Raw genomic sequence first — 23,399 nt, forward strand, 5'->3', positions numbered from 1 at the left:
GAATAGGCATCCGCACAACATGAGCAGTCCAACAAAGCTGATGTTGAAGAATCAGTGCTTTGATACTCATGATCTTCTTCCAGTACACTGATATTGGTTCGCCTGTCTTCCCAAGTGATGTGTAAAAATTTTCAGAGACACCGTCGATGGAACCTTTTGAGGAGTCTGAGATGGCGTTTATAAGTGGTCCATGTTTCACAAGCATACAGTAAAGTTGGAAGTACAATAGCTTTGTAAACAGGCATTTTGGTTTTCCTGCAAATGTCAAACACTCTGCACTTCAGTTGGGAGAAAGCCACACTCATAGAGCTCAGGCAATGCTGGATTTCGGCATCAATGTTGGCCCTTGTGGAAAGATAACTGCCTAGGTGGAAGTCTGAAGACCAGCATGAGGCTGCCTTTGCTGCTCCCCTACTTCGTCAGCCATGCGGTGTTTCCGCCTGAGGGGAAAGTGTGTGTGTGTGTTTTTAGAGAGGGACAAGGGATGAATTGCTCTTGTTGATGATCATGGGTGTTGACAAGCTCATGGATCCAGGTGCTTGCCACCAAACTACATTGTTATCTCACTTGGTGCACAGGCTGCAGTGTAAAACATCCTGCCAAACTGAGCCTTTTCAATGAACATTGTGGCTCCCATTTCTTTTTATTATAAAATGGGTACCCAGTATGCCTTTTGTATTTGCTGTGAATGGGGGGGGGGGGGTTTCTGGTGCTGCTAAAGTCTACTTCGACTAACGTCTTCAGGAGGTGTGGATGTAAAATGTTTGCCATCAAATCTCATTGCTACATGTCTGAAAGACTCCCCCCCCCCAAGAATATGAACAATTCTCCATCTTGAAACAATGCCAGCCCCAGTATAAACATTTAGCAAATTGCAGAATCCAGCTTTTCTCGGCACAGAATTCTCATTTCTGTTATGCAGATTGAGTACTTCCACAAACATTTTCCAAAGGCGTAGCTGTTGCAGCAAAAATGTGTCTTGTGGTGCATTAAAACTAACAAATGTTATAGCTTACGGCTCTGTGGACTATAATTCGTGGTTCATCTGATGAAGTGGGCTGCAGTACACTGAAGCTTTTGCAGAGTTATTCTGCTTCCCCCCAGAAAGTTGGTTTTGCTACTCATGGGAGAGGACAATAATCTATAGGTGATATCCATTGCTCGTCCCACTTAGAGAAGACCTATTGAAATTAACGGGTATGGCAAACTGAGATTCATTAATTTCAATGGGTTTAGGACCTAGTTGAATAGAACCTTAGGTCCCCTCAACACATTGCATCAATGCCTCATCTGCACTATACATTTAAAACTGTATCATACCATTTCCATCAGCCATGACTTGCCACACAGAATCCTGGGAACTATAGTTTGTTAAGGATGCTTAGGTGACCCCTATTCTGCTCACAGCTACAGTACTCGGAGTAGTTTAACAATCATTCTCTGTTCCCAGGAATTGTATCTTTGTGAGGGGAATAGCACCCTTAGCAAACTACAGTTCCCAGGATTCTTAGGGGAAGCCATGACTCTTTAAAGTGGTATGATACTGCTTTAAATGTACAGTGCAGATGGGGCCTTATTTAGCAATCCCTGTGGCTTCTGAGACCACCACTTCTGGCTCCACATTCAAGCAGCTTTCTGCAACTGCAAGAACAAGAAACGTTCTTGAAAGCCTCAGGAAATTGGATTCTGTAACCAGTACTTTAGTTCAAGACTTTCCTGGAAGTCCATAGGAATCACAACCTGCACTCAGCCTTACCAATAAGGCAAGCTAGTCTTTTTAGAAGCCATTGTTTTTTATACACTTTGGAGGTATCCAGGAACCTCTTTTGTTTGGTATCAAATGATTTTTCTGCCTCCAGTTTACTATGTAACAATGGTTTGTGTTAAATAGTGTCTTTGTGCAGACGCAGTCCCTGTACAAGGTGTGAAGCATTTTTAGGTAAATTGTTAATGTATTTATACTTTTTAAATGTTTGTTGTGTGTCAAACATTTGTGTGGCTGTTTTTTGTTGTTGTTGTTTTACGTTAGGAGGACAGGTTGCTTTCCTGGACCTGAAGTTCCTCCTGTGGTCATTCTTGCAGTCACCTGCACTGGGTGCTGCACCTTTGCAGCTCATTGTCCAGCCGGAATCTTAGAGTAGCGCAGGGAGCCTTTTTCAGTCCATGGGCTGCATGCCTTCATGGCTAACCTGGGAGTCACTTTCTAGTGATGGGCAGGGCCCGAGAGAAGAAGTGGACACAACTTGTCTTATCTATAAAAGGAAGCATTCCAGCCATGCAAAAACCCAGGGTTTCTAATATTCTCAATCTCCCAGTGCTCACCTCTACCAGGTGGACCCCACAACTTCCCTTGCGGGTGGGTGGGGGGAAGCTATTAAACTTTATCCAGATTTGCACACCACAAAACTGCCTATCTATTAACAGCTATAATGAGATAATCAAGTGCTGCATTATTGATGTGGCATTATTGGTCACAGCTGCTGGGAAAATCAGGCACGTGTTTTGTTAATGATTTTGAACAAGTTATGTGTGCAGTAAATAAAATGACTGTGGTTTTTATTTGTGAATGCTGCCACAGAGTTTTCTTTTGTAAATTATTGATTTGTGGCATGAATGGATGTGAGGTTTGCCAAGGCCTGTGGCTATTAACTAATAAAATGTATTATACTTCATGAGTCAACATGCCATAGTCGGTCCACTCACATGTGAACAACTATTTAGAAAAGGGGAGGGGCACCTTTGACCTCCAGGTGGTGTTGGACTATAATTCCCAGAATCCCTGATCATTGGCCATGCTGGCTAGGGCTGATGGCAGCTGGAGTCCACCAACCACACCTGGAAAGCAACAGGTTCTCCCCAGACCAGGATGTTGATTCTGTTCCTGTGGGCCCTGCCCGTCTGCTTTTTCCATCCTCACCTGCTTCCAGCTGTAGAAAGTTATGAATAAGGCAGAACCCTGTATGTGTTACCATGAAGGAAAACTAGATATTGAGTAGCTGTAAGTCGATGTCTGTTTTTTATAGTAGGTTGAACACTATGATACCTCATTTTTTTAGTTTTCCGTTCTCTCACTGTGCCTTGCTATCTTGACACACTGGAGAGCCAGTGTGGTGTATTAGTGTTGTAACCTCTGCCTAACCTGCTTTTTGCAGGTTATTGTTTTGAGCTGTCTGTGTGTGCAAAATGAACTTACTTGCTTCTGGAAGGAAGGAAGGAACTAGTTATGCATTAACTCTTAATTGGTCCAAAATGGCCCAGTAATGATCTGTGCCAGTTACTATGAAGGTATGGTGACTGGCTCCTCCTGCAGTATTATACACTTTAAACAGTCATAGCTTCCCCAAAAGAATCCTGGGAACTATAAGGGTGCTGAGAGGAGTTAGAGCTGCAATTCTCAGTTTCCTGGGCAGAGGGATTGATTGTTACAGCACTCTAGGTTCTAGATCTCTTTCAGCAGTATGGTGTAGTGTGGAGCCAGTGTGGTGTAGTGGTTAAGAGCGGTAATCACGTAATCTGGGGAACCGGGTTCGCGTCTCCGCTCCTCCACATGCAGCTGCTGGGTGACCTTGGGCCAGTCACACTTCTCTGAAGTCTCTCAGCCCCACTCACCTCACAGAGTGTTTGTTGTGGGGGAGGAAGGGAAAGGAGATTGTTAGCCGCTTTGAGACTCCTGAAGGGGAGTGAAAGGTGGGATATCAAATCCAAACTCTTCTTCTTCTTCTTCTTCTTCTTCTTCTTCTTCTTCTTCTTCTTCCAGGTTTCCAAGTCTCAAAGAGGGTGTCACAGACTGGAATGGTTGGGGTACAGGAAAAAGGAAGAACAGAAATGATAGAATCTGAGAACCTTCCCTACAACAAGAGACTGAAATGTCAGCTGCTTTTTTATTTTGGGCCAGATGACAAAAGAGGCACATGATTAAAGATTGTCCCTATACATTTTGTAAACTACTTTGAGGTTTTATTACAAGCAGGCGGTAAACAAAATAGATGTGCAAAAAGTGGAATGAGATTCTTCCCTCCCCGCTCCTGTATAGTAGAACTTTGACCATCAAGCAAAAATACCTTTGTACATCATGTTGATGGAATTGGCTTGCACAAGGACATGCTGCTGGCTTTGAGTATTGTTTAATGCTTTTCCCAAGTGCTGTACAGACACTTAAAGACAAGGCTATCCTTGCCCTCGGGCTTTACAGTGAGATTAGACAAATTCATGGAGGAACGTAGCTTATCTTGTTGAATACTCTCTTGCTGCTGAGATTTCTGTTTGCAGTGCCTCCATATTTTTGGACAAACGGCTAAGGAAAAATACTCTTGAGTACTGTAGATCCTACTGCATTTAATGCCACCTGTTCTTAGGTAAGGGGGATTAGCATGGTCCCTTGGCCTGTTTGAACTACCTGACTGTAGAAGCTGATGGGAAGGAGTGAATTGTGGCAAATATGCAGAAAGCGTCTATGCAGAAGTGTGCTATGGTTCTTTTGCACATAGCACTGTTTTGGAGAAATGTGTATTAAGGGGAAGAAGGGACATCATTGCAGAAGCATTTGGAAGTGTTTGGTATCTAGCTACGTTGCTGAGTGTGGCTTAAGCATGCACAGACTGGAAACTGGCACGCTTCTAGCAGTTCAAGAATGTGCATGTGGGTGACCCATCTTATCCACCCAACTTGGGTAAGGCAGAGAGACAGAGACTGGTTAAGCTTTAATGAACAGGTGAGTCCTTTGACCTGGGTTTAGCTGTTCCAAATGCAACACTATGCCATACTTACCTATGGGTTAGTGGAACAAGCAGAATATGCTTGATAAATTATGTAGCCTGTTTGGCAAAAAATACTTGAAGTTTGTATTTATTTCTAGATATGGTATATTAATGTCTTTGTATTCAGGTGTTCTGTTTTTAGTGATTTTATTCTTTTGATACTACAGATTGAAAAAGCCAAGTTTGATATGTGAATATATAAAATAACTTTTAGTGCTTTGCCTTGCCATTTCTTACTGTTGAAAGTCAAAAACAACTTATTTGAAGGCAGAAGCTTTTTACCTTGTTTATGAAGCTATGTAAAGTGTCCGGACTGGAGTTGTACAAAGCAATTAAATGATTTTTAAAAATGGTATACATTGCCTTGCAGTCTGTACACACATTCTCAAGGTAGGTTTCATGTACGCCTAGGCTTGGGTCTCAGGTGACACTTTGAAGGCAGCAACCAGGGTTAGTGGGGCTGAGCCAGACCTAGGTGGGAGACTGCTTGGGATAGCATGGGAGAAAAGCAGGATTCTCTATGGTGAATCAGTGATATGGAATATTTTCAAACTTCCTTTTACAATTTAAATAAAGCTTGTCAACTGTCAGGAGTTTGTAACAGTTTTGGTCGTGAATCAGTAGAGCCCATACTATTCAGCTAGGTCTTTGTCTACTTTTGGGGGTGGGACGGGACCTTGGGGCCAAGTTTGGCTTTCCAACCTTTCCAACTGTCCCTTGGGTCTGCCCCCAGACACACACCCACCTCGAAAGTTTTCACCCAGCTGGAATGTCCTTGAATTTTGGTCATGCCTCTTCCCTGCCTGGACGGAGGACCAGGCTACTGTACAATGATAGAATTTACATAGATCACTCCACCCACTTCCACACCACCAGAGGTTTCCCAGAAAGGAGCATGGTCCTTCACTCCAAATCAGAGGCGGAGGCCACAAGCATCTTTTCAAAATACCATTTATTACAACACAACCTTGCACACTAAAATCCAAGTTGGTGTATTGGTTTGCTTCATTAAAAACAGTATCAACTGCTGGAGTTTCCAATTCTTTCAGAAGCAGCACATTCCCAAGCATCATGGCCAGCACAGGCCAGGATGGAAGAGACTCCCTCGCCAACTTGCTCTCATTGGGCTAGCCAACCTGGTATCTTGTAGTGTGCAAGCAACGAAAGAAAGAAAACAGCATCTTTCCAGCCACAGCAGGCATGTTCTGTGTTCTAGGACTTTTTTCCTGTTGCAATTCAGTCTCAGTGCAGAACTGAAGCATCTGTTGGCCTCCTCTAGCAGGGCCTGCCTCTCAGGAGGAGGGTCCACAGCTGTTTGATGCTCCCAGGATCTGTGCCTTGCTGCTAGCAAACATCCTAGAGCTAGGCCCCAGGGGTGGACGTGCAACAGAAAAATGATCACCTTGTCATGAAAAGAAGCCCAGAAAAAAAATTCTGGGGCACAGCGCCTGTCTTCAGCAGCTTGAAATGACATGGTGCAGAGGGGCGGACAGTGTGAGGCACCCCATTATTTCTTTTTTGCAAAGGTGTGGGAACCCTCATTAAATCAATGAAGAACTGCTGCATTTTCCTTGTAGCAGGTTTTCAAAGTAAACCTCTTGCATTCCTGTAAACATGAGGTGTGTCCTGTTAGATGAGTGAGCCCCCTTCTAAAGAAATCTGGCTTGCCTGCCATTCCACCCGGGCAACCTCCAACGGCTGTGCGCCAACACTGGCCGAGGCAAGGACTGGGACCCTATGGAGAGAGCTCTGGGTGAAGATGTAGGATGCTCCAGACCCTGAGCTCCACCTGCACAGGTTCTTGCTAAACTCCCAGGGACATTCATGCTTGTTTTCTCCACTGAGGGTTTTAGCTGGTGGTGTCCTCTCTAAGCCTGTCAAGCCAGATGTTGGTCAGGGTGGCCCTTCTCTCATGAGAGACAGAGGAGTGTGTGTGTATGTAGGGGCAGTGCATCTCTCAGACCACAGCAGAGGAAGAGGAGGAAGATGAAGATGAAGCTGTGGCTGCTGATGAGGAAGGTGACTGGGCGGGAGAGGAGGCATTCCAGAAGAGCCACCTCCTCTTAGGCTGCCGTTTCTGATGGAGGTAGTCTTCCTTCTCACGCTCCTTCCTGGCCCTCTGATAGTGGTCCTCCTCCTTCAGGTACCAAACTGGGGGCCACCGATGCTTCTCAAAATAGTCCTGGTTCTCTGCAATGGGAGGAAGGAAGGAACTTTAGAAGCCTGCTATTACAGTTAAAAAAGAAAAGTCAGAATTGCAAACATGCAGCTGAAGTTTGTGGGGAAAGCAATCTGGAAACGTGGATGGTTTGCAAAGCTCTGAACTGTCAATGTGCAATTTATTTGCAGCAAAACTAGATGGCATCCGCCATTGACCTGAAAGGGTTAGAACAGCTTTCAGTGGAAGAGAGGCGCAGACAGGAGCCAACCCTGAGGATCACCAACTGCAGTGACGAATCCTACTAGAAGGAATGGGATGGGAACAGGCCTCATGTGTTCTAAACCATTTTAAAGGGTTTTGCTGAGATTACAAGGGTTACAAATTGGCTCTAAGGTGAAACTGATACTCTTGTGCATGTTTAAGAAACGGCTATAAAAATCTTATTTGTTGCTTTTCTTCATGGACACCCAAGGCAATGCACAACTCATAATTCTTCCATGCTGACCTGCTGACATTGCTTTCATCTCTCGAGGAAATTTGCGGCAGATGTTGTTGTAGTTGGTGCAGATATGATGGAGGCACCAGTCGGCTAGCTGGTAGGCACCATGGAACTGTGGGAGGGGGAAAATAAGATACTGACATGAGTCACAGCACAACACCACAGGGTAATTTAGCCAGTACTGCTAAGGAAATGAATGGGGCTACCAACAGTGCAATTCTGTACAGAATGGGTAGGGAACCTTCAGCATATGGGCCAATCTTGGCCCACCAGAGGGTCCAGCTTGACCCACAAGGACATTTCCCCCAAAACACACCTACCACTGGTAACGTCAGCCGATGGGCAGAAGGGCAGGATTTAATCTTGCATTGGCTGTGTGCCCTGTTCCCAACAGAGAACAGGATCACACAGCCCAGGCAGTGGAATTTAATCCCTTCTCATCAGTTGATCTCACTTCTTTCCTTAGTGGGAGGTGGGTGCGGGGGGGGGGGACTCCCACACCTGCCACTGCTGCTCCTACCCTCTTGCTTAAAGGAAAAGCTGAACTGCTGCAAAGAGCAAACACTCTTTGAAGCAGGTGAGCAGGGGGTGTACCTTGCCCACCTGTCAGTCATGTGACGTGTAACTGACAAGTGAGTCCCTGGTAGCAACCTGCCAGATTTGGCCCCTTGAGCCAACTGCTGTACAAGTTGACTGGGAAGCAAGTCTCAGAGTTCAATGTGACTGACCTCAAGGGATCACTACGGATTCACTATGACCAAATCGTTTATTATACCTGAGCCAGCTCCAGGAACACAAGGACATCACCATCAATATCCACTAACATCTGAGTTGCTTCCATCAGACCAGACACCGTGAACTGTTCTGTAAAAACACACACATACAATAAGGTCAGAGTGCATCAGTGTGGCCTCCTGACTAATAGGGCAGAATAGGTAAAGACCAATCTTTTTCTTTCAGTTTTTAAGCAAGGAAGAAACTGGATTCTAAGTTTTCTAACACAGCTGTGGGATTATTGCTGTGGAGTTTGTTTGTTTGTTTTTAAATTACCCAGTTTGAAAAGAAATCCATATTCACTTTGCATTTGTTGAGACAAAACTGAATCCTGTTCTAACAAGCACATGGGCCTGATTCTCTACATGGAATTTTTTTCCTACATAAAATAAAACGGGCAACTCCAAAGGAAAGCAATCTTGTGGACAGCAGTGAATTGCTTATGTATTTGGTGCCACAGTATGTCAGTAAATGCTAAGTGGGTTTGGACTCACCCTTGACACGCTCCACAACATCATCAGAGCTCAGCACCTGCAGCCCACCACTCCACTGAATAAGACACAGACCCCTTCAGGGTCAGGTAGGGCCTGCCATTTTTTAAAATGTTTTTGTTTTTGTTTTAAACCTTGCAAGTAAAAATCGAGCTTCTCAATCAAGGGGAGAGGTTCTAGGTCAGTCCACTCTACTTTTGTTTAAAAAGGAAACTTTTTAAACTATGGAGCATTCACAAATGTGATACGCCACCTCCTCTCTCAAGCAGAGCAGTTCATTCTGCCAGCTCAGCCTCTCCTCATTCTGGGGTCTGAGAGAGGGCAGAAGAGGGGCACAGTGTGCCACCTGCCGGCCAGACCAAGACAAGCAATGGGTCAGCCAGAAAGTCACACCCTTGTTGTCTATCTCTTAAGTAAGCCTGCTTTGAACACTGAAAACTATATGGCTTGCCTCAAACCCTATAATCCCACCAGTGCCTTCAGTGAAGGTTCTCCATATCATTCAATGACACCTAACGACATCACCCCTTCCTAAGCTAACGTCACTCCAAAAGGTGAGGAGAAGGATCAAAGCACAGTACTTTCATGCTGTTAAGCAGAAGGCATAAGCTCCTTCATTTGTGCCTGATCACATATTGTGCCTGATCACAGCGATGAAGTCAGAACTGTGCCTGCAGCTCTCCAGTATTACCTGTCAGTGCAACTAGGTGTGGCAGACACAGGCGGTTGGCAAGGATGATAAGCTTCATGTAATCAAGGTCTGATGTGGAACAAAACTGCCCCGTGTACAGGTACTCCAGCACTGCCCTCATGCAACTCTTGCTGGTGTAAGGTAAAACCACCTGTAAGAGCAAGAACATGCACACAAGAGGGGTTAAATTCACAACATACTGGGATACAGAAAAACTGCATAGTTGTTCTCATCCTTCATCATACAACAACTCTTCACTTCTATTTACCCTTTTATTCAACCCAATGGCTGAGGGCAGGGAGTCCAGCCTGTGTACCACCTCGTTTGCTCTGGCTAATGAGGGGAATTATAGAGAGTTCAGGCAGCCTAGCACAAAACTCTCTTAACAGCTATAGACTAGAGTGGATCATGTGATATTGCTTGAGCCCTATAAAAGCTTGCCCTGAGAATAGGCTACTGGGTTTCCCCCCCCTACTCGCTGGGATGGATTGTTGTTGCTTTCACAATAGAGATAGGGAACCTGCAGCTTTCCAGGTGCCCCTGGACTACAACTCCCATCATACCAGCCCACTGGCAATGCTGACTGCAGCTGATAGAATTTTGAGTCCAACAACATCTAGAGAGCTACAGATTTCTCATCTCTTCTCTGCAGGATCTTCTTATACTTTTAGGCCAGAATGGAGCCTGTCCAGAAGACACTCACATCACTCTGAAAGCAGCCACAGTCAGTTCCTACCATATCTTTTGTTTGGGCCCCAAGAGGGACAAGCCATTGAAACTGCAGAGTTTGTGATCATTTTACTTCCTCAATAATATACAGCAGGGCATCAGGAAGTTGCATATTTTTCGCACACATCAGCATACCTAGTAAGGTACTAGCTCCCTCTCTGCATCTGGTTTACAATGTTTACATCCTGGTGAAAAAGATACATGGGCACCACCATTCCCAGGTTACAAAATTTATATATTCTTGTAAATGGGTGTGAATTTGCCATATGAAAATTCAATAGGCAAATCAGGGTCCTAAAAGTCCCTTTGTATGTTGTTCCAAGGTTGACATAAAATAGGTAGTCTTGCACAGATTGGGTCTTTTGTCTGCCGTTTGCAAGGGTTTCAGAAGGGAAAGGACCTTTCCAAAGTGCTGACCACAGTGCTGGCCAAGGACATTTTATTTCTGAAGTTGGAAAATTCAAGCAGTATTTCTCCTCCTCACTCATTAAAATGGGACACAATCTACATAGCTTCCATTTATTTCCATGGAGCTTGTATAAAAGGATTTCTTGGTGGGTCCTGGCTGTCTCCCACTCTGCCACCTTTACTGGCACCTAAAATCTATTGCTTGAAATGGCCACCTCATCATAGGGTTGGCTTTCAATACAAGGCTCCCCTGCTTGAAGCGAGCTCAAATTGTGGGAGAAAAGGTAGGAGGCCCTCAGTAAAAACTATAAGTCTTGACTCTTTTTAGCCAAAGCCTTCTAAAAACCACAAAAGGTCAGGGAGCCGGATACCCTATAATCAGAGCACTGCCCCCAGTCCATCCCTTATTACTGTATAAAACATATAGGATCTTCCCCTCCAAGCCCCACATAATGGCACTTGCCCTAAAACCCTTCCCTCCCATCTCCCCTTTTCTTCCCTTGAGCCTGGATGCTGAGAGTACTGTGTAAAAAGCAAAAAGCAGGCACTCTACTCCCTCCCGAACCCCAGGGATCTTAGCTCAGCAGCTGAAAGAAATGAAAACATTTGCTCATCAAAAGTTCTGCTCTGGTGTAGTGTGGACAAAAAACTGAAGTTGCACACAGTATGAAATGGGGTCCAAGTATTAGTTGGAGCTATGTCTAAGTTGAAAAACTAAAGAGATGATAATTCAGTCTGGAGCTTTTCATGCTCACGGTGGCCTCACCTCTTGGGTTGAGCTCTCCACAAATGGACCCCCAAACATAGCAGCCATCCAGTCACAACTGGAGATTAGCAAGGGCTTGTGGGCACTGATAGCACCATCATCCAGCATAAAGGTGACATCTGCAAACAAGTAAAGAAACATAAGCAAATGTTTTTATGTTCATGGACTGTGCTTTACCACCACAGAGTAACAGGGAGTTGTAGCCAACTTGAGTTCTACTCAGAGTAGGCCCAACCTAAGCTAGTCATGGCCATTAACTTCAATGGATCTACTCTGAATAGGACTAGCACCGTATACAACTCAGAAAAAACTAATGAGATGCTAAGGGCTAGAAGATGTCACTTCCACAAGAACATATCCCCCCCCCCAAAAAAAGGAATAAAGTCACCTACAGCAATTTCCCCCATCTACAAAGTAATTGTGCAGATTAGCTTTGAGCTGTGAGTTTTGGGTTTCTATATCTATTTGATCTTTTTCTGGGAGCTATTATTTGCGGCTACATTCACTAACATTCAATAAAATTTCCATATCATGCCCTAATTTAGCTATGCAGCAAAGCTCATCTGCAACCTCAATGGCTAGCAAGTTGTGCCAAAGCTAGCCAAAACCAACAGCACAATCCTAAACACATTTACTAGGAAGTTATCACATGAAACAATAATGAGATATTTGAGTAAACATGTTGAGAATTGCTCTGTAAATATGATGCAAAGGCTTCTTAAGCTTAAAAAGGCAATTCAGGCATCCCACAAACAGGAACTGGGTGAGGCATAGGATAATGATGGTATTTCACATAATCCAGAAATGGTCAGGACAGGAGGGAATGAATTCTCCTGGCCTTTGTGTTTATTCTACAGCAGAGGTGAGGAACATGTGGCCCTCCAGATGTTGATGAACTACAGCTCCCATAATCCATTATTACTGGTCATGCTGGTGAGAGTTGGAGCTCAACAGCTTCTGGAGGACTATTGGTCCCCCACCCCTGATTTACAGGATTAATCAGAAGGGAAATTTCATTGAATGTTAGTGATTGTAGCCCCAAATAATAGCACCAGTAACAACCACCAGGCCTTCATAGCAACAGAACTATATGGATGACAGGGGAATAGCAGGAAACTGGACAATGCAACAGAATTTTCTGCACTATGACTGGCAAGCAACAATACAATTAAATTGGCTCCTGCACAGGAAACAGCAAGAAGCCCTGAGTAATGGAACAGACAACCATCTGGTGGCAAAAGCAGCCTTCGTATTTATTCAGAAGAGCTATATGAGGGCCAGCTCATATATTCAGCAGAACCAAGTGCCAAAGCTTGTTCTAGACATTACCACTTTAAAGTGTGTGTGTATCTGCTCTCCAGACTAAAAACAAAAAAGAGCTCGTGTTTATTCAAAACAGAGAAGACCTAATAATGATGTAATAATAATTTTAAAAATATGAATAATAATTTTATTATTATTTATATTGGGTTTCCCCTAGTCATTTTCCCAATGTTTTTTCCTATTAAGTAGGATTCATTTAGATGGGTGAGCTTAGAAAAAGCTAATGCTATTCAAAATGCGAACCATCTTCTTTCTGACATACTATTTACCACATGCAAGGAGTTTGATTACATGGAAGAATACTAAAAAAAAACCCAACTTGGACATTCAGAAACATTTGAAGTAGTGCAGTCAGAAATTCTATTAATTCATTCTTCCTGACGAAGGTGGCTCCTAAAGGGCTTCTGATGAAACACTTAAGTCAGGGTGAGAACAATGTCCCGTCCCACCCTGTTACTTTAGCTCATTACCCAAATTCATCTGAGCCCCCCACGTCCTGGAAATCAAACGACATTGGTCCCCATAGCCATGTCCCACAAGGCTACCCAGTGCTCTAGAGCGTACCGGAAAAAGTCCCCTTGGCCAGACACTCCTTAACCCGGTTGGTTCTCCTGACGTGGAAGGCTTTGGTGATCTCCTGGTTCATGAATGCCTCATTGTTCAGGATGTTGGCCACCATCATCCTGAGGTCAAAGACTTCTAGCAGCTCAGCAATGTGGGCAATGTGCATCAGGTCCCTCTCGTTCTCGTCCAGCTCTCCTGTGTACAGATATTTGAGCACAGCCCTGAAGGGCCCCAGTTGGATGGAAGGGTCCATCTTCACCACCACCATAAGTCGGGGCTTGTATGTCATGGGGTCATCTGCCATCTCCTCCTGGATGCTGACAAAGGCACGGCTCCAAGAGGAGAGGATCCGCCCCCGTTTTAGCCCTCGTTCCCCATAGTTCTTGCCCCGCAATATCCCATCGCTGGTGGAGGCTCTAAGGCACGGTTTTTGCTGGCCAGAGCCAGCTTCCTCAGCACTCTCACAGATATCAAAACTAGCAGCTCTCAGGAGGAATTCCCGGCCGTGGTGATGCCTCTCCTCTTGATGGAGGGTCCGCTCAGCAACACCAGCCCCAGTGCCGCTTCCTGTCATCCCCTGCTGGCTCTCCTCACTCAGGTCCATCAAGAACAGGTCGTAGAACTTAGAGGAGGAGGTGGAGAGGTAGATCTTATGCGCGTAGATTTTGATTCTCTCTTGCAACACCAGGATGACATCCGCACACAAGGGGTCCTCCAGCAGGTTGGCTGGACGCTCCTCATTGTTGGAAGGAGGGTCAGGAACAATGATGATGGGTGGGGGTGGCTTGGGGGGCAAGAAAGGGGCCTGGAGCAATGGCCTCTGGACATTACGCAGGTGAGACTTCCAGAACTGGAGATGCCGGCGGGAAATGAGGGCAGCTCGGATGGCATTGTCGAAGACATCCTTAATGCCAAATTGGGCTACTACGCTGGTCTCATAATAAGGGATCCCCAGCTCTTTGGCCACCTCTCGCCCCTTCTCTGGGGGGAGAATTTCATTTGGTTTGATCGGTCTGGAGAGAGAGAGGAAAAAAACAGGAAGGGGAAAACTAGTTTTACATCTGCTCAGCAATCCAAGGCAACTAGAAAAGTGGCAATTCACAAGGAGAAAACTATCAGGTGTGGATCCTCATTATCTGGCTGTACCTGCCTTTGCCTCTACTGCCTTTCCTCTCTTACTTTTGCAGTTTGTTTTCTACTCTCCATACTCTCAGAATGTGTCCCATGGCCCTAGCCAAGGGAGCTTTCTGCCTGGTACCAGAGCTAAATTGGAAGCATGAGAAGTATTATTAAAAAACAACAACACAGGTGTGGGGCCATCCAGGGAACAGTCTGCACTAGTTGCCCAATTGTCCCTGCCCACAATGTAGATGGAGCAGGAACCTGCAGAAGCTGAAGACTTGTACACTAGAAGGTTCGATACACACTAAATCCCTGCACATACTGCCTTTCTCCTTCAACCAAGGACCATTATTCAATTTGCTTGTTCTGCTTAACTACAGTGGTCACTGGTGTCCATTGGGACTGTTAGGGCAGAATACAGGGAGGCCAGTGGCAGATGGAACCAATTCTAGTTTTGTCCCCACCCTCTTCCCTGCTGTGCTCTACAAGTGCAACAACAAGACTGAGGAGGAGGAACTGATAAGCAGTGTCACCCCCTAGACTAAGTAAGAAGGCAGCCTGGCTGGCTGAGGTTGGTGGGACAGGATCCCATTTGGCCTAAAGGATCAGCTTCCGTGGCCTCACTAGCGATAGCCAACCTTTCTGACAATGATGCCACAAGTCAAATCTAAATCTAGCACCCCCGCCTTTGTCTTCCATGTTACTGAGCCAGGGAGCAGTTAACAGTGTAGCACTGGAGGACAGACCTGACACTGTGCCATAGGCAAGTGAATGAGTCTTTGTGCTCTAGCCCAGGAATGCCACAAACTCCCAGTCCTGTCGTCTATGAAATGTGGCACCTGTGATGCCCAACCACAGTTTAGTTTCCCCAGCCCACCAAAGCCATCCTTGGGTTATTTTGTACCTGGCTAAAGGTCGCCTAGCTCGATTTACTGCTTCCAGGTCAGCATAGCGAAGGTCAAGCTGGCAGCCTACAAGGATGACAGGAGCTCGGGGGCAGAAGTGCTTGATCTCTGGGTACCACATGGTCTTCACATGGTGTAAGGAGTTGGGATTAGCAATGGAGAAGCATAATACTACAACGTCAGATCTGTGGACAGAGAGGAGGCAAGAGTTAGTTATCACTTTGGTCTCTGCAAGCCCTCTCTTTACATTAGTCAGCACCTCTTGGTGTAAGCATGCACCCTGCAGGATGACACCCAGTCCCTCCAGGTGCAATGCACACCCCAACTTTCCCCAAGGTTTGGTGCAAATCCAGTGATGTCCTTGCAAGTGTTTGTCCGTGTGTGTGTGTGTGTGTGTGTGTGTGTGTGTTTGTAATGGGTCTATGTGTACCATGTACTCATTGTTACCACTACCACCATAGTGGTACATTGCCCCCCCCCAATGGAGAATTCTATTTGTTCTCATAGGAGTGTGTGGCAAGCATTAATTTAAGTATCAGCAAATTAAGGGAGGAACCTGGGGAGAACATTGGGGCAAAGGCTAAAGCTGCTTCCTGTCCCAACAGCCCCCCATGTTTATGGCAAGGGGTTGTCTCAGATAAAAGAGCATTTGCTCTGTCCCAGATAACTTGGTTGGAGTCACTGAAAAATGTGCCTGGTCCTATTTGCATAGCCCCCACCCCTTCATCTGCATATGTCCACTTGAGTTTCATTTCTTGGTTAAATTCTCCATGACAGTAAAACCCTAAGAGTGGGCTTTTATGTATATTTTAGGATTGGTAACCACCCATCTTCCACTTGTTCCATCTGAGATGCCTGCTACTACATATCAATACATAGTGTGTATTTTGAGGAAGGGCTGGTATATTGCTAGGACATTCCCCTCCCCACCAGTGGAGTATAATATGAAATCACCTGCTATATCAATCTAGCCTCATATTAAGATCTTTCTCCAACATTCTATTCCAGGTTCCCTAACTGCCTGGAATACACAGTGTGTTTTCTTGAGACAGGGCCTTTTTAAAATTTGCACCAAATCCATGGGAACTCTTTTCCTAGGGAGGTTCAGTCTGCTCTGTCATTTCTAACTTGCAACACTTTGCAAAGGCCACTTGACATTTGCTCTGAAGGCCTTTGTGTGATTATAATTCTTTTTATCTCTAAGTAGAGTTGAGACTAAAGGGGTACCTTTACCTTTACCTTTTAGAGTTGAGACTATTACCTTGGCTGAGCTCTCTACTCCTTAGCACTAGTGTTCCTGTTGATGGATTAGGTTTGAGTTTCACTTGTTTAGATTATTGTTTTAATTTTGTGTAATGGATTTCAAGCATATCCATCAGGTCAGAGATCAGGTCTGGCTTCCCCTTTTGTTTCCCTTGCACATTGCATATCCCATCTCCACCCTGAAGGAGTCTGTCAGTGATTGCCAGGTCTTTAAAGCATAAGTGAGAGGTGGGAGCAGGTTTTGTCTCACCACAAGAAGCACAAAGCTTTTCTCACAGCAATGAAAGACAACTGTATAGCGGGTCCCATGAAGGACACCCCTCCAGGAGGGGCGAAACTGGCACAACCATCCTGCAAGACACACCAGACTGAGACATGTTTGCTTGCACGTGACCACCCAGTGAGCGTCTAAGCCAAGACTGAATGTCTGCTCCAGGTTCATCATTAGCACTGCACCAGATAATCAATATTGACCTTCCATAAGCAAAGCGCCTGTCCTTGTGATGGTCTCCAAAGGTATCCCAAAGCCTCAAGGACACACTAACATCATCTACCACATCTCGAGAGCGCTCCAATACCTGAGAGAAGGCAAAAAGATTACATACTTCAAATGAATAGAAAGGACTAGGAGGACTGCAATGCCCAGTAGCTTTTCAGTCTGATAAGCAGTGATGCAGGATTACAGGAAAAGGCTGAATATTTTTCTCTCCACATTTCACCCCCCCTCCCCAGAAATCTTTTCAATTATTTAATTTGATTGGGAGCACAATCTCAAAAGCTTCCCCCACTCCACCCATCAGAAGTATCTGAATGGAAGATTTGATTAGGGCAAAATAAATTTAATATACCTAATTTAGGCTGCAATACTACATTCACTTACCTGGGAGTAAGCCTACGAAAAGCAATGAGACTTACTTCTAAGTAGGCTTGCACTCTCACAGTATGGACACAGCTATTCAATCACATGCCCTTCCCTTACATTGTTTAAATTTCAGATGGAAAAAATGAAGGCTTACTAATTTTAGCATGTCAAAAATGAGCTATCCATTTCTGTTTATTATATATATACACAAGCTCTGTATGGACAGAAATTGTGGGGGGGAAGGCGACTCAACTTTGAAGCTGCCCAATTTGATTAGCACTGTATTAATTACTTGAGTCAAATTATTATTATTATTATTATTATTATTATTATTATTATTATTATTATTATTATTTTCAAAAAGGAAACTTCCTCACAGAAAAACAGAACAGGGGAAAATGTTTTGCCCAGAATTACTGTTGAATTACTGGAGGGACTCTGATTCTCCTCAAACCCAGGATTAATCAGATTAAAGTGAGGAGGTGGGAAAGGGTCGTGGCTCAATGGCAGAACATCTGCTTTGCATGCAGAAAATTCAGTGTTCCATCCCTGGCATCTCTAGGGGGTTGGGAGAAACCCTGGAGAGCCACGGCCAGTCACTGTAGACAATACTGGGCTAGGGGGATTGTTGGTCTGACTCAGTATAAAGCAGTTGCTTGTGTCACTTATAAGCCCAGGGACTGATTTTCCACCAGTGAGATTTCCTAGGTGATTTATCCATTGACAAAGATACCACTCACCTCCTGGCAAACACGATATTGGTCAATGGCCCAGACTGTGGGCACATGGGTGGCAAGAAGCTGGTACTGAGTCAGTGTGGCATTACAAGCACGGGCACAAATAAGCCTGGTCTTGCCCACTGCGTTGTCCCCAACCACAACACACTTGATAGTTTCTACGTTTGGCCTTTCATAATCCATGTCAGAATCCATTAACTGGGACCTGTAGCAAGAAACACAGAAAAAACAGAACCAGACAAACAGTTTATTGAGCATTCATCTTGATTTGTTTGCACAGTCTAGGACGAGGTGATACAACTTTGCAAATGGTGTATTACATCAAGCAATAGTTTCCCCACACTTTCCAGTGCATTTTCCTCTTACTTTCCTTATTGCATGATATCTAATTCTGAAGAAAGCAGATTGGTTATGCCAGAGAAAATTGCAGGATTGGAATTTCCTACCCCCAAAATAGCAACAGTCTGGAATTACCCCCAGACTCTGAAATACTTACATGGTTTAGGTTCTTTCTCCGGCCAGCTGCCCATGAGTTTAAAGTAAGGTAGGAAACTCCCCCAGGAATGCCATGTTACTGACTGTTACAGCATCCTACAACAAAGACTACCCAGCAGTAGCAGTCTTACCAACTCACTGTTTCACAATGGGTTGCAGGGCTGTGCTTTGTTCTGTCCTCCCTTGCTCCATACCAATTCATAAACAGAATAATTCCACACTGAGAAAACAGTGCAGCAAGAGCAGATTCCACAAGTGGACGTAAAGTCCAAAACAAAGAGCACCCCGGGAGGGAGGGAGGGAGGGAGGCAGCCTTCTGGATCAGGCCATCTAGTCTATTCTGTTCTCACACAGTGGCCCACCAATATGCCTGTGGGAAACCCTCAAGAGCCCTCTCCCCTTCTGGACTTCCTAGCAACTGGCATTCGGAAACATTACTGCCTCTGACTGTGTCATGTCTAGGAGCCATTGATAGCCTTATCCTCCAATCTTGCCATGGGTAAAATTTCCTAAAGCAGAAACTGGAGTTCAGAGCAAAATAAAAAATTTAGATTTGTTTATGTCGTCCAACCAACCAACACAAAACAAAAGCTTATAAATATGAAGTAACACAAGGAAACCATGAAAGAAATTACCTCAAACAAGTATATTAAAATTTGATGTCTGAGACATAACACCTACTGGATATTTCCTTTTTAATGCACATGGAATATAGGTAAGCCAGTGTGAAGCCCTGAATTCTTCTGGTTTCTGATGGCAGGAGGATGAGCAGAGGCTACTGGACCATCTGGCCACTCTGGCAATTCACTTTGGCAGAGACTGGTACAAAACAAGCAACCCTGGTCTTCTCCTCTGCCAAGCTCACCCAAATCCAATTCAGCAGGATTCCCACATTAGAATCATAGAATCATAGAGTTGGAAGAGACCACAAGGGCCATCGAGTCCAACCCCCTGCCAAGCAGGAAACACCATCAGAGCACTCCTGACATATGGTTGTCAAGCCTCTGCTTAAAGACCTCCAAAGTAGGAGACTCCACCACACTCCTTGGCAGCAAATTCCACTGTCGAACAGCTCTTACTGTCAGGAAGTTCTTCCTAATGTTTAGGTGGAACATTGTCCGAGTTTTTGTCCCTCCAGACATCAGCTGAACAGAATGGCCTGCTCCAGAAATGTGTCCAAAATAATCTCCTCTAGCAGGGAGTCTTGCCCCAAGCACCAGCTCCCCAACCTGGTTGTCCCTCACAAACAAGAAGGGATCTCCCCCCCCCCATGACAAGCCTCCCAAGATGCAGAAGACTTGGACAGCTGCCCTCCTCCAGACGGATGCAACCCAGAGAGCAACAAGCAAGAGCCTTCATGAGGGCCCTGGAGCCCAGGCAGCTCTACACCTCTCCATCCAAGCAGGGTCCCTTTAAAATGTAATCTTTCTGAAGCATGCATCCTTAGCCTCAGATAAGACCACAGGCCCTGCCAATTTGATTCTAGCTGCCTCTGCCTCCTCCTTTTTATCTCTCATGCCTGTTCATGTGAGATTCCCCCACCCACCGGTCCCTCCCTTTCCAGCAATGGTTAAAGAAACTTCCAGATCCACCTGACTGATCACGGAATTTATCCCTTCCTTCTCTCCACCCACAGCACCATCCCCCCCCTCTGCTCCACAACCATGTGTGCTTGCACAAGTCTCTCTCTCTCTCTCTCTCTCTCTCTCTCTCTCTCTCTCTCACACACACACACACACGTGTGTGCATGCACTTGCATAATAGAAGCAGCATTTGGGGCATAACAGGGCAACTGCAGAGCAGCCAAGCTCCTGCCTATCTGCCCAAGTGGCTGCAACAACTGGCATTTGGGATGGCATATCTTACAGTGTTTCCAGTAAAAAGCAGCAAGACTCAGGCTTCCATCTGGACTTTTTCATTCCTTGTTTTCTATGATAGGGCAGTTCACAGCAAAGGTATCCCAGCTGGGGATAATCATAGCACAGAAGAATGACCCAACACAGGTTGTTGTAAGCAGGGACACTACCATGGGAGAGTATGGATATTTAGCAGTATCCTTTAGGAACATAGAAAGCTACCTTATACCAAGTTGAGCAGTATTGTCAACACTGACTAACAGAGGTTTCCCAGAGAGGTTTTTCCCACTCCTACCTGGAGATACCAAAAACTGAACCTAGGACATTCTGCATGCAAAACAGTTACTCAAGCTTTGAACTACAGACCTTTGGTGGCAGGTATGGGCACACAGACCCTGAAAACAGGAGCCCACAACCAAACAGCCAGTTTGTAGTCACTAGAGACATGAATCCTCAGCAGAGTATTTTGCCAGACATGAAGTCCAGATATGCAATGAAGCCGTGTCTTACTCAAAACAGTATTACGACACCATAGCTCAGGATGGGGTATTTAAAACACTGACATGAGAAGGAGGTGCTCTCCTCAAATGCAGTCAGTTTCTTGGTGTGTTTTCAATATTAGGTTGGTACAGAAGTGAGAATGAGCCAGTACAGTGCAGTGTTTAGAGCGTTAGGCTAGGACCTGGGAGAACCAGGTTCAAACCTGATTCAGCCATGAAATTAACTGGGTGACCTTGGGCCAGTCAAAGTATCTTAACCTAACCTACCTAGCAGGGGGGTTGTGAGGATAAAATGGAGAAGGTGGAGCACCTTGAGCTCTTTGGTGGAAAGGTGGGGTGTAAATGCAAGAAAAGAAAAGAAAAGGAAAGGAAAGGAAAGAAAGGAAGAGAAAAAAGAAAGATATAAAACCCCAATAAAAGCAATGACAACAAAAATCCATATTAAAGAGGTGCAGCTTCATCTATCCTAAAAGTACAAAGAGGATTTTTCCATGTACTTTCCTCTCATTTACAACGCAGAAAGGCTAAATGGTGCCAGCACTGGGAATCCTTCAACCTCCATTGCATCAGGGGGACTTTGGAGGTGAAGTGCATAGCAGGCTGAGCACCACCACTCAGCAATCCAGCCTGCATAAATCAGAGTGGCTGTTAGTTTTACTGGGGTGCTGCCAACTCCCCTTGGCTGAGAATCAGATCCTGCCTGCAGAAGCCTGTGAGTCTTCTAACCAAGGGGCCGGACAGGTAAAAGCCTCTGGAAAGGCTTGGATAGTTCAGCCCACTTTCATCAATTCCAAGCCATACTGCAACAACCTCCACCCCAACAACCTGATCAGTGGAAATGCGTTTTAAAATCATGGCATTACCTTTTGGAGATATTTCTTAATCTCGGGGTTGTGGGTTCAAGTCCCACTTTGGGCAAAAAGATTCCTGCACTGCAGGGGTTGGACGAGATGACCCTCGTGGTCCCTTCCAACATTACTATTCCACAATTCTATGATTCTGACATTTCTGATCAAATAATTATAATTATAAAGTTGCTGCTAGGCCCATGGTATCCATCCCTCCCCCAGAGTCCTGGAAACTGGAGTTTCCCCTTCACAGAGCTGTAAACCCAAGGACCCTTAACAAACATGATACCCATTATTCTTTTTTGGGGTAAAGAGAGGAAACATGCTTTATAAATGTATGGTTTGTATGCAGTCCTAATGCCTGGCACATTGCTGAGGCTCTTTGATGCACATGGACTGAACAAATTTGCTGTTATCTGCTGCCATCTCATGTAGATGGTTGTGCAACCCGTGAAGCACAATTATTCACACAATTAATATTCTTGTTCAAAAACAATTTTTCACCATTTATCAAATTTGTGAGAATAAGACAACTTCTTCAGCATCTCATGTAGATGAGCTAATTTGGGGAGCTGGAGAGGTAACTGTGGCCTGACACATTTGATAAACTTACTTAATGCAAGGTTTTCTTCCTGCCATATCCTGCCTTCAAGAACTCCAGGATCAGAACTTCCACTCACCTAACAACAGAAGTGCTTCCTTGCCCAGGTATTCTTATTGCTCTCTGCTACCACAGATATTAAGGGACGTGGGTGGCACTGTGGTCTAAACCACAGAGCCTAAGGCTTGCTGATCGGAAGGTCGGGAGTTCGAATCCCCGCAACGTGGTGAGCTCCCGTTGTTTGGTCCCAGCTCCTGCCCACCTAGCAGTTCAAATGTACATCAAGTACAAATAGATAAATAGGTACCACTCTGGCGGCAGGGTAAACGGCGTTTCCGTGCGTTGGTTCGCCAGATGCAACTTAGTCATGCTGGCCACATGACCCAGAAGCTGTACGCCGGCTCCTCGGCCAGTAAAGCGAGATGAGTGCTGCAATCCCAGAGTCGTCCACGACTGGACCTAATGGTCAGGGGTACCTTTACCACGGCTATTACAAGCTACAGTCAACAAAGGCCCTTGCCACACATAGAACTGCATCCCACACAACACCACTAATAGCAATGAATGGGCTATCTGGGGGAGTGTAACATCTTCTCATGTAGAGGGAATTAAGGTATATTCACAGCAGAAGAACAGCCTCCATAAAAGATGTGAGAGGACTTGGTGTTGTACATGGAGAAAGAAGTGTACATTTATTGTGCGGCAAAGTGATCTTCTTACTATTATTATTATAAAAGATAATTACCAAATGGTTAAAGGGGCAAGGGAGAAAAATACAGTTAAAAAGATGCAATTAATTTCTCAGCCAGTGAGTGCTGAAAAGACAGAGGGTAGTCAATGCACCACCCAGAAATAGGTCTAAAATATCTGAGTCTCAGGTACCTGTTGATGCTAACAAGAACAACAAAACAGCACTTGTGATAAAAATGTGAACACACAAGACATGCATAGCAAAACAAAAACCAAAAACCAAACATGTGCTGCCATTGTGGACACACTGTGAGGCTTTCATCTTTAAAGTTCCTGATATGCAACCCTGCCAGGGTG

At 45.0% G+C, this 23,399-nt stretch overlaps 1 protein-coding gene across 4 annotated transcripts in view; it reads right to left on the minus strand.

The window, feature by feature from the left end:
• Positions 1-5,692: 5,692 nt before the first annotated feature.
• Positions 5,693-23,399, minus strand: part of RHOBTB2 (Rho related BTB domain containing 2) — a 29,837-nt gene continuing 12,130 nt past the window's right edge. For all 4 annotated transcript variants that reach the window (XM_082200400.1, XM_082200402.1, XM_082200401.1 and 1 more), the window contains exons 2-10: positions 18,056-18,257; positions 16,928-17,031; positions 15,190-15,375; positions 13,164-14,176; positions 11,277-11,395; positions 9,374-9,524; positions 8,193-8,281; positions 7,424-7,529; positions 5,693-6,947 (exon numbers count right to left, since the gene is read on the minus strand). In XM_082200400.1, coding sequence (XP_082056526.1) covers positions 6,715-6,947; positions 7,424-7,529; positions 8,193-8,281; positions 9,374-9,524; positions 11,277-11,395; positions 13,164-14,176; positions 15,190-15,375; positions 16,928-17,031; positions 18,056-18,257 — 2,203 coding nt within the window. In that variant the 3' untranslated portion in view covers positions 5,693-6,714. The remainder of the gene's footprint in view (positions 6,948-7,423; positions 7,530-8,192; positions 8,282-9,373; positions 9,525-11,276; positions 11,396-13,163; positions 14,177-15,189; positions 15,376-16,927; positions 17,032-18,055; positions 18,258-23,399) is intronic.

Source organism: Podarcis vaucheri (genome assembly GCF_965113315.1).
Source record: "Podarcis vaucheri genome assembly, chromosome: 15".
In the NCBI taxonomy this organism is placed as follows: Eukaryota; Metazoa; Chordata; class Lepidosauria; order Squamata; family Lacertidae; genus Podarcis; species Podarcis vaucheri.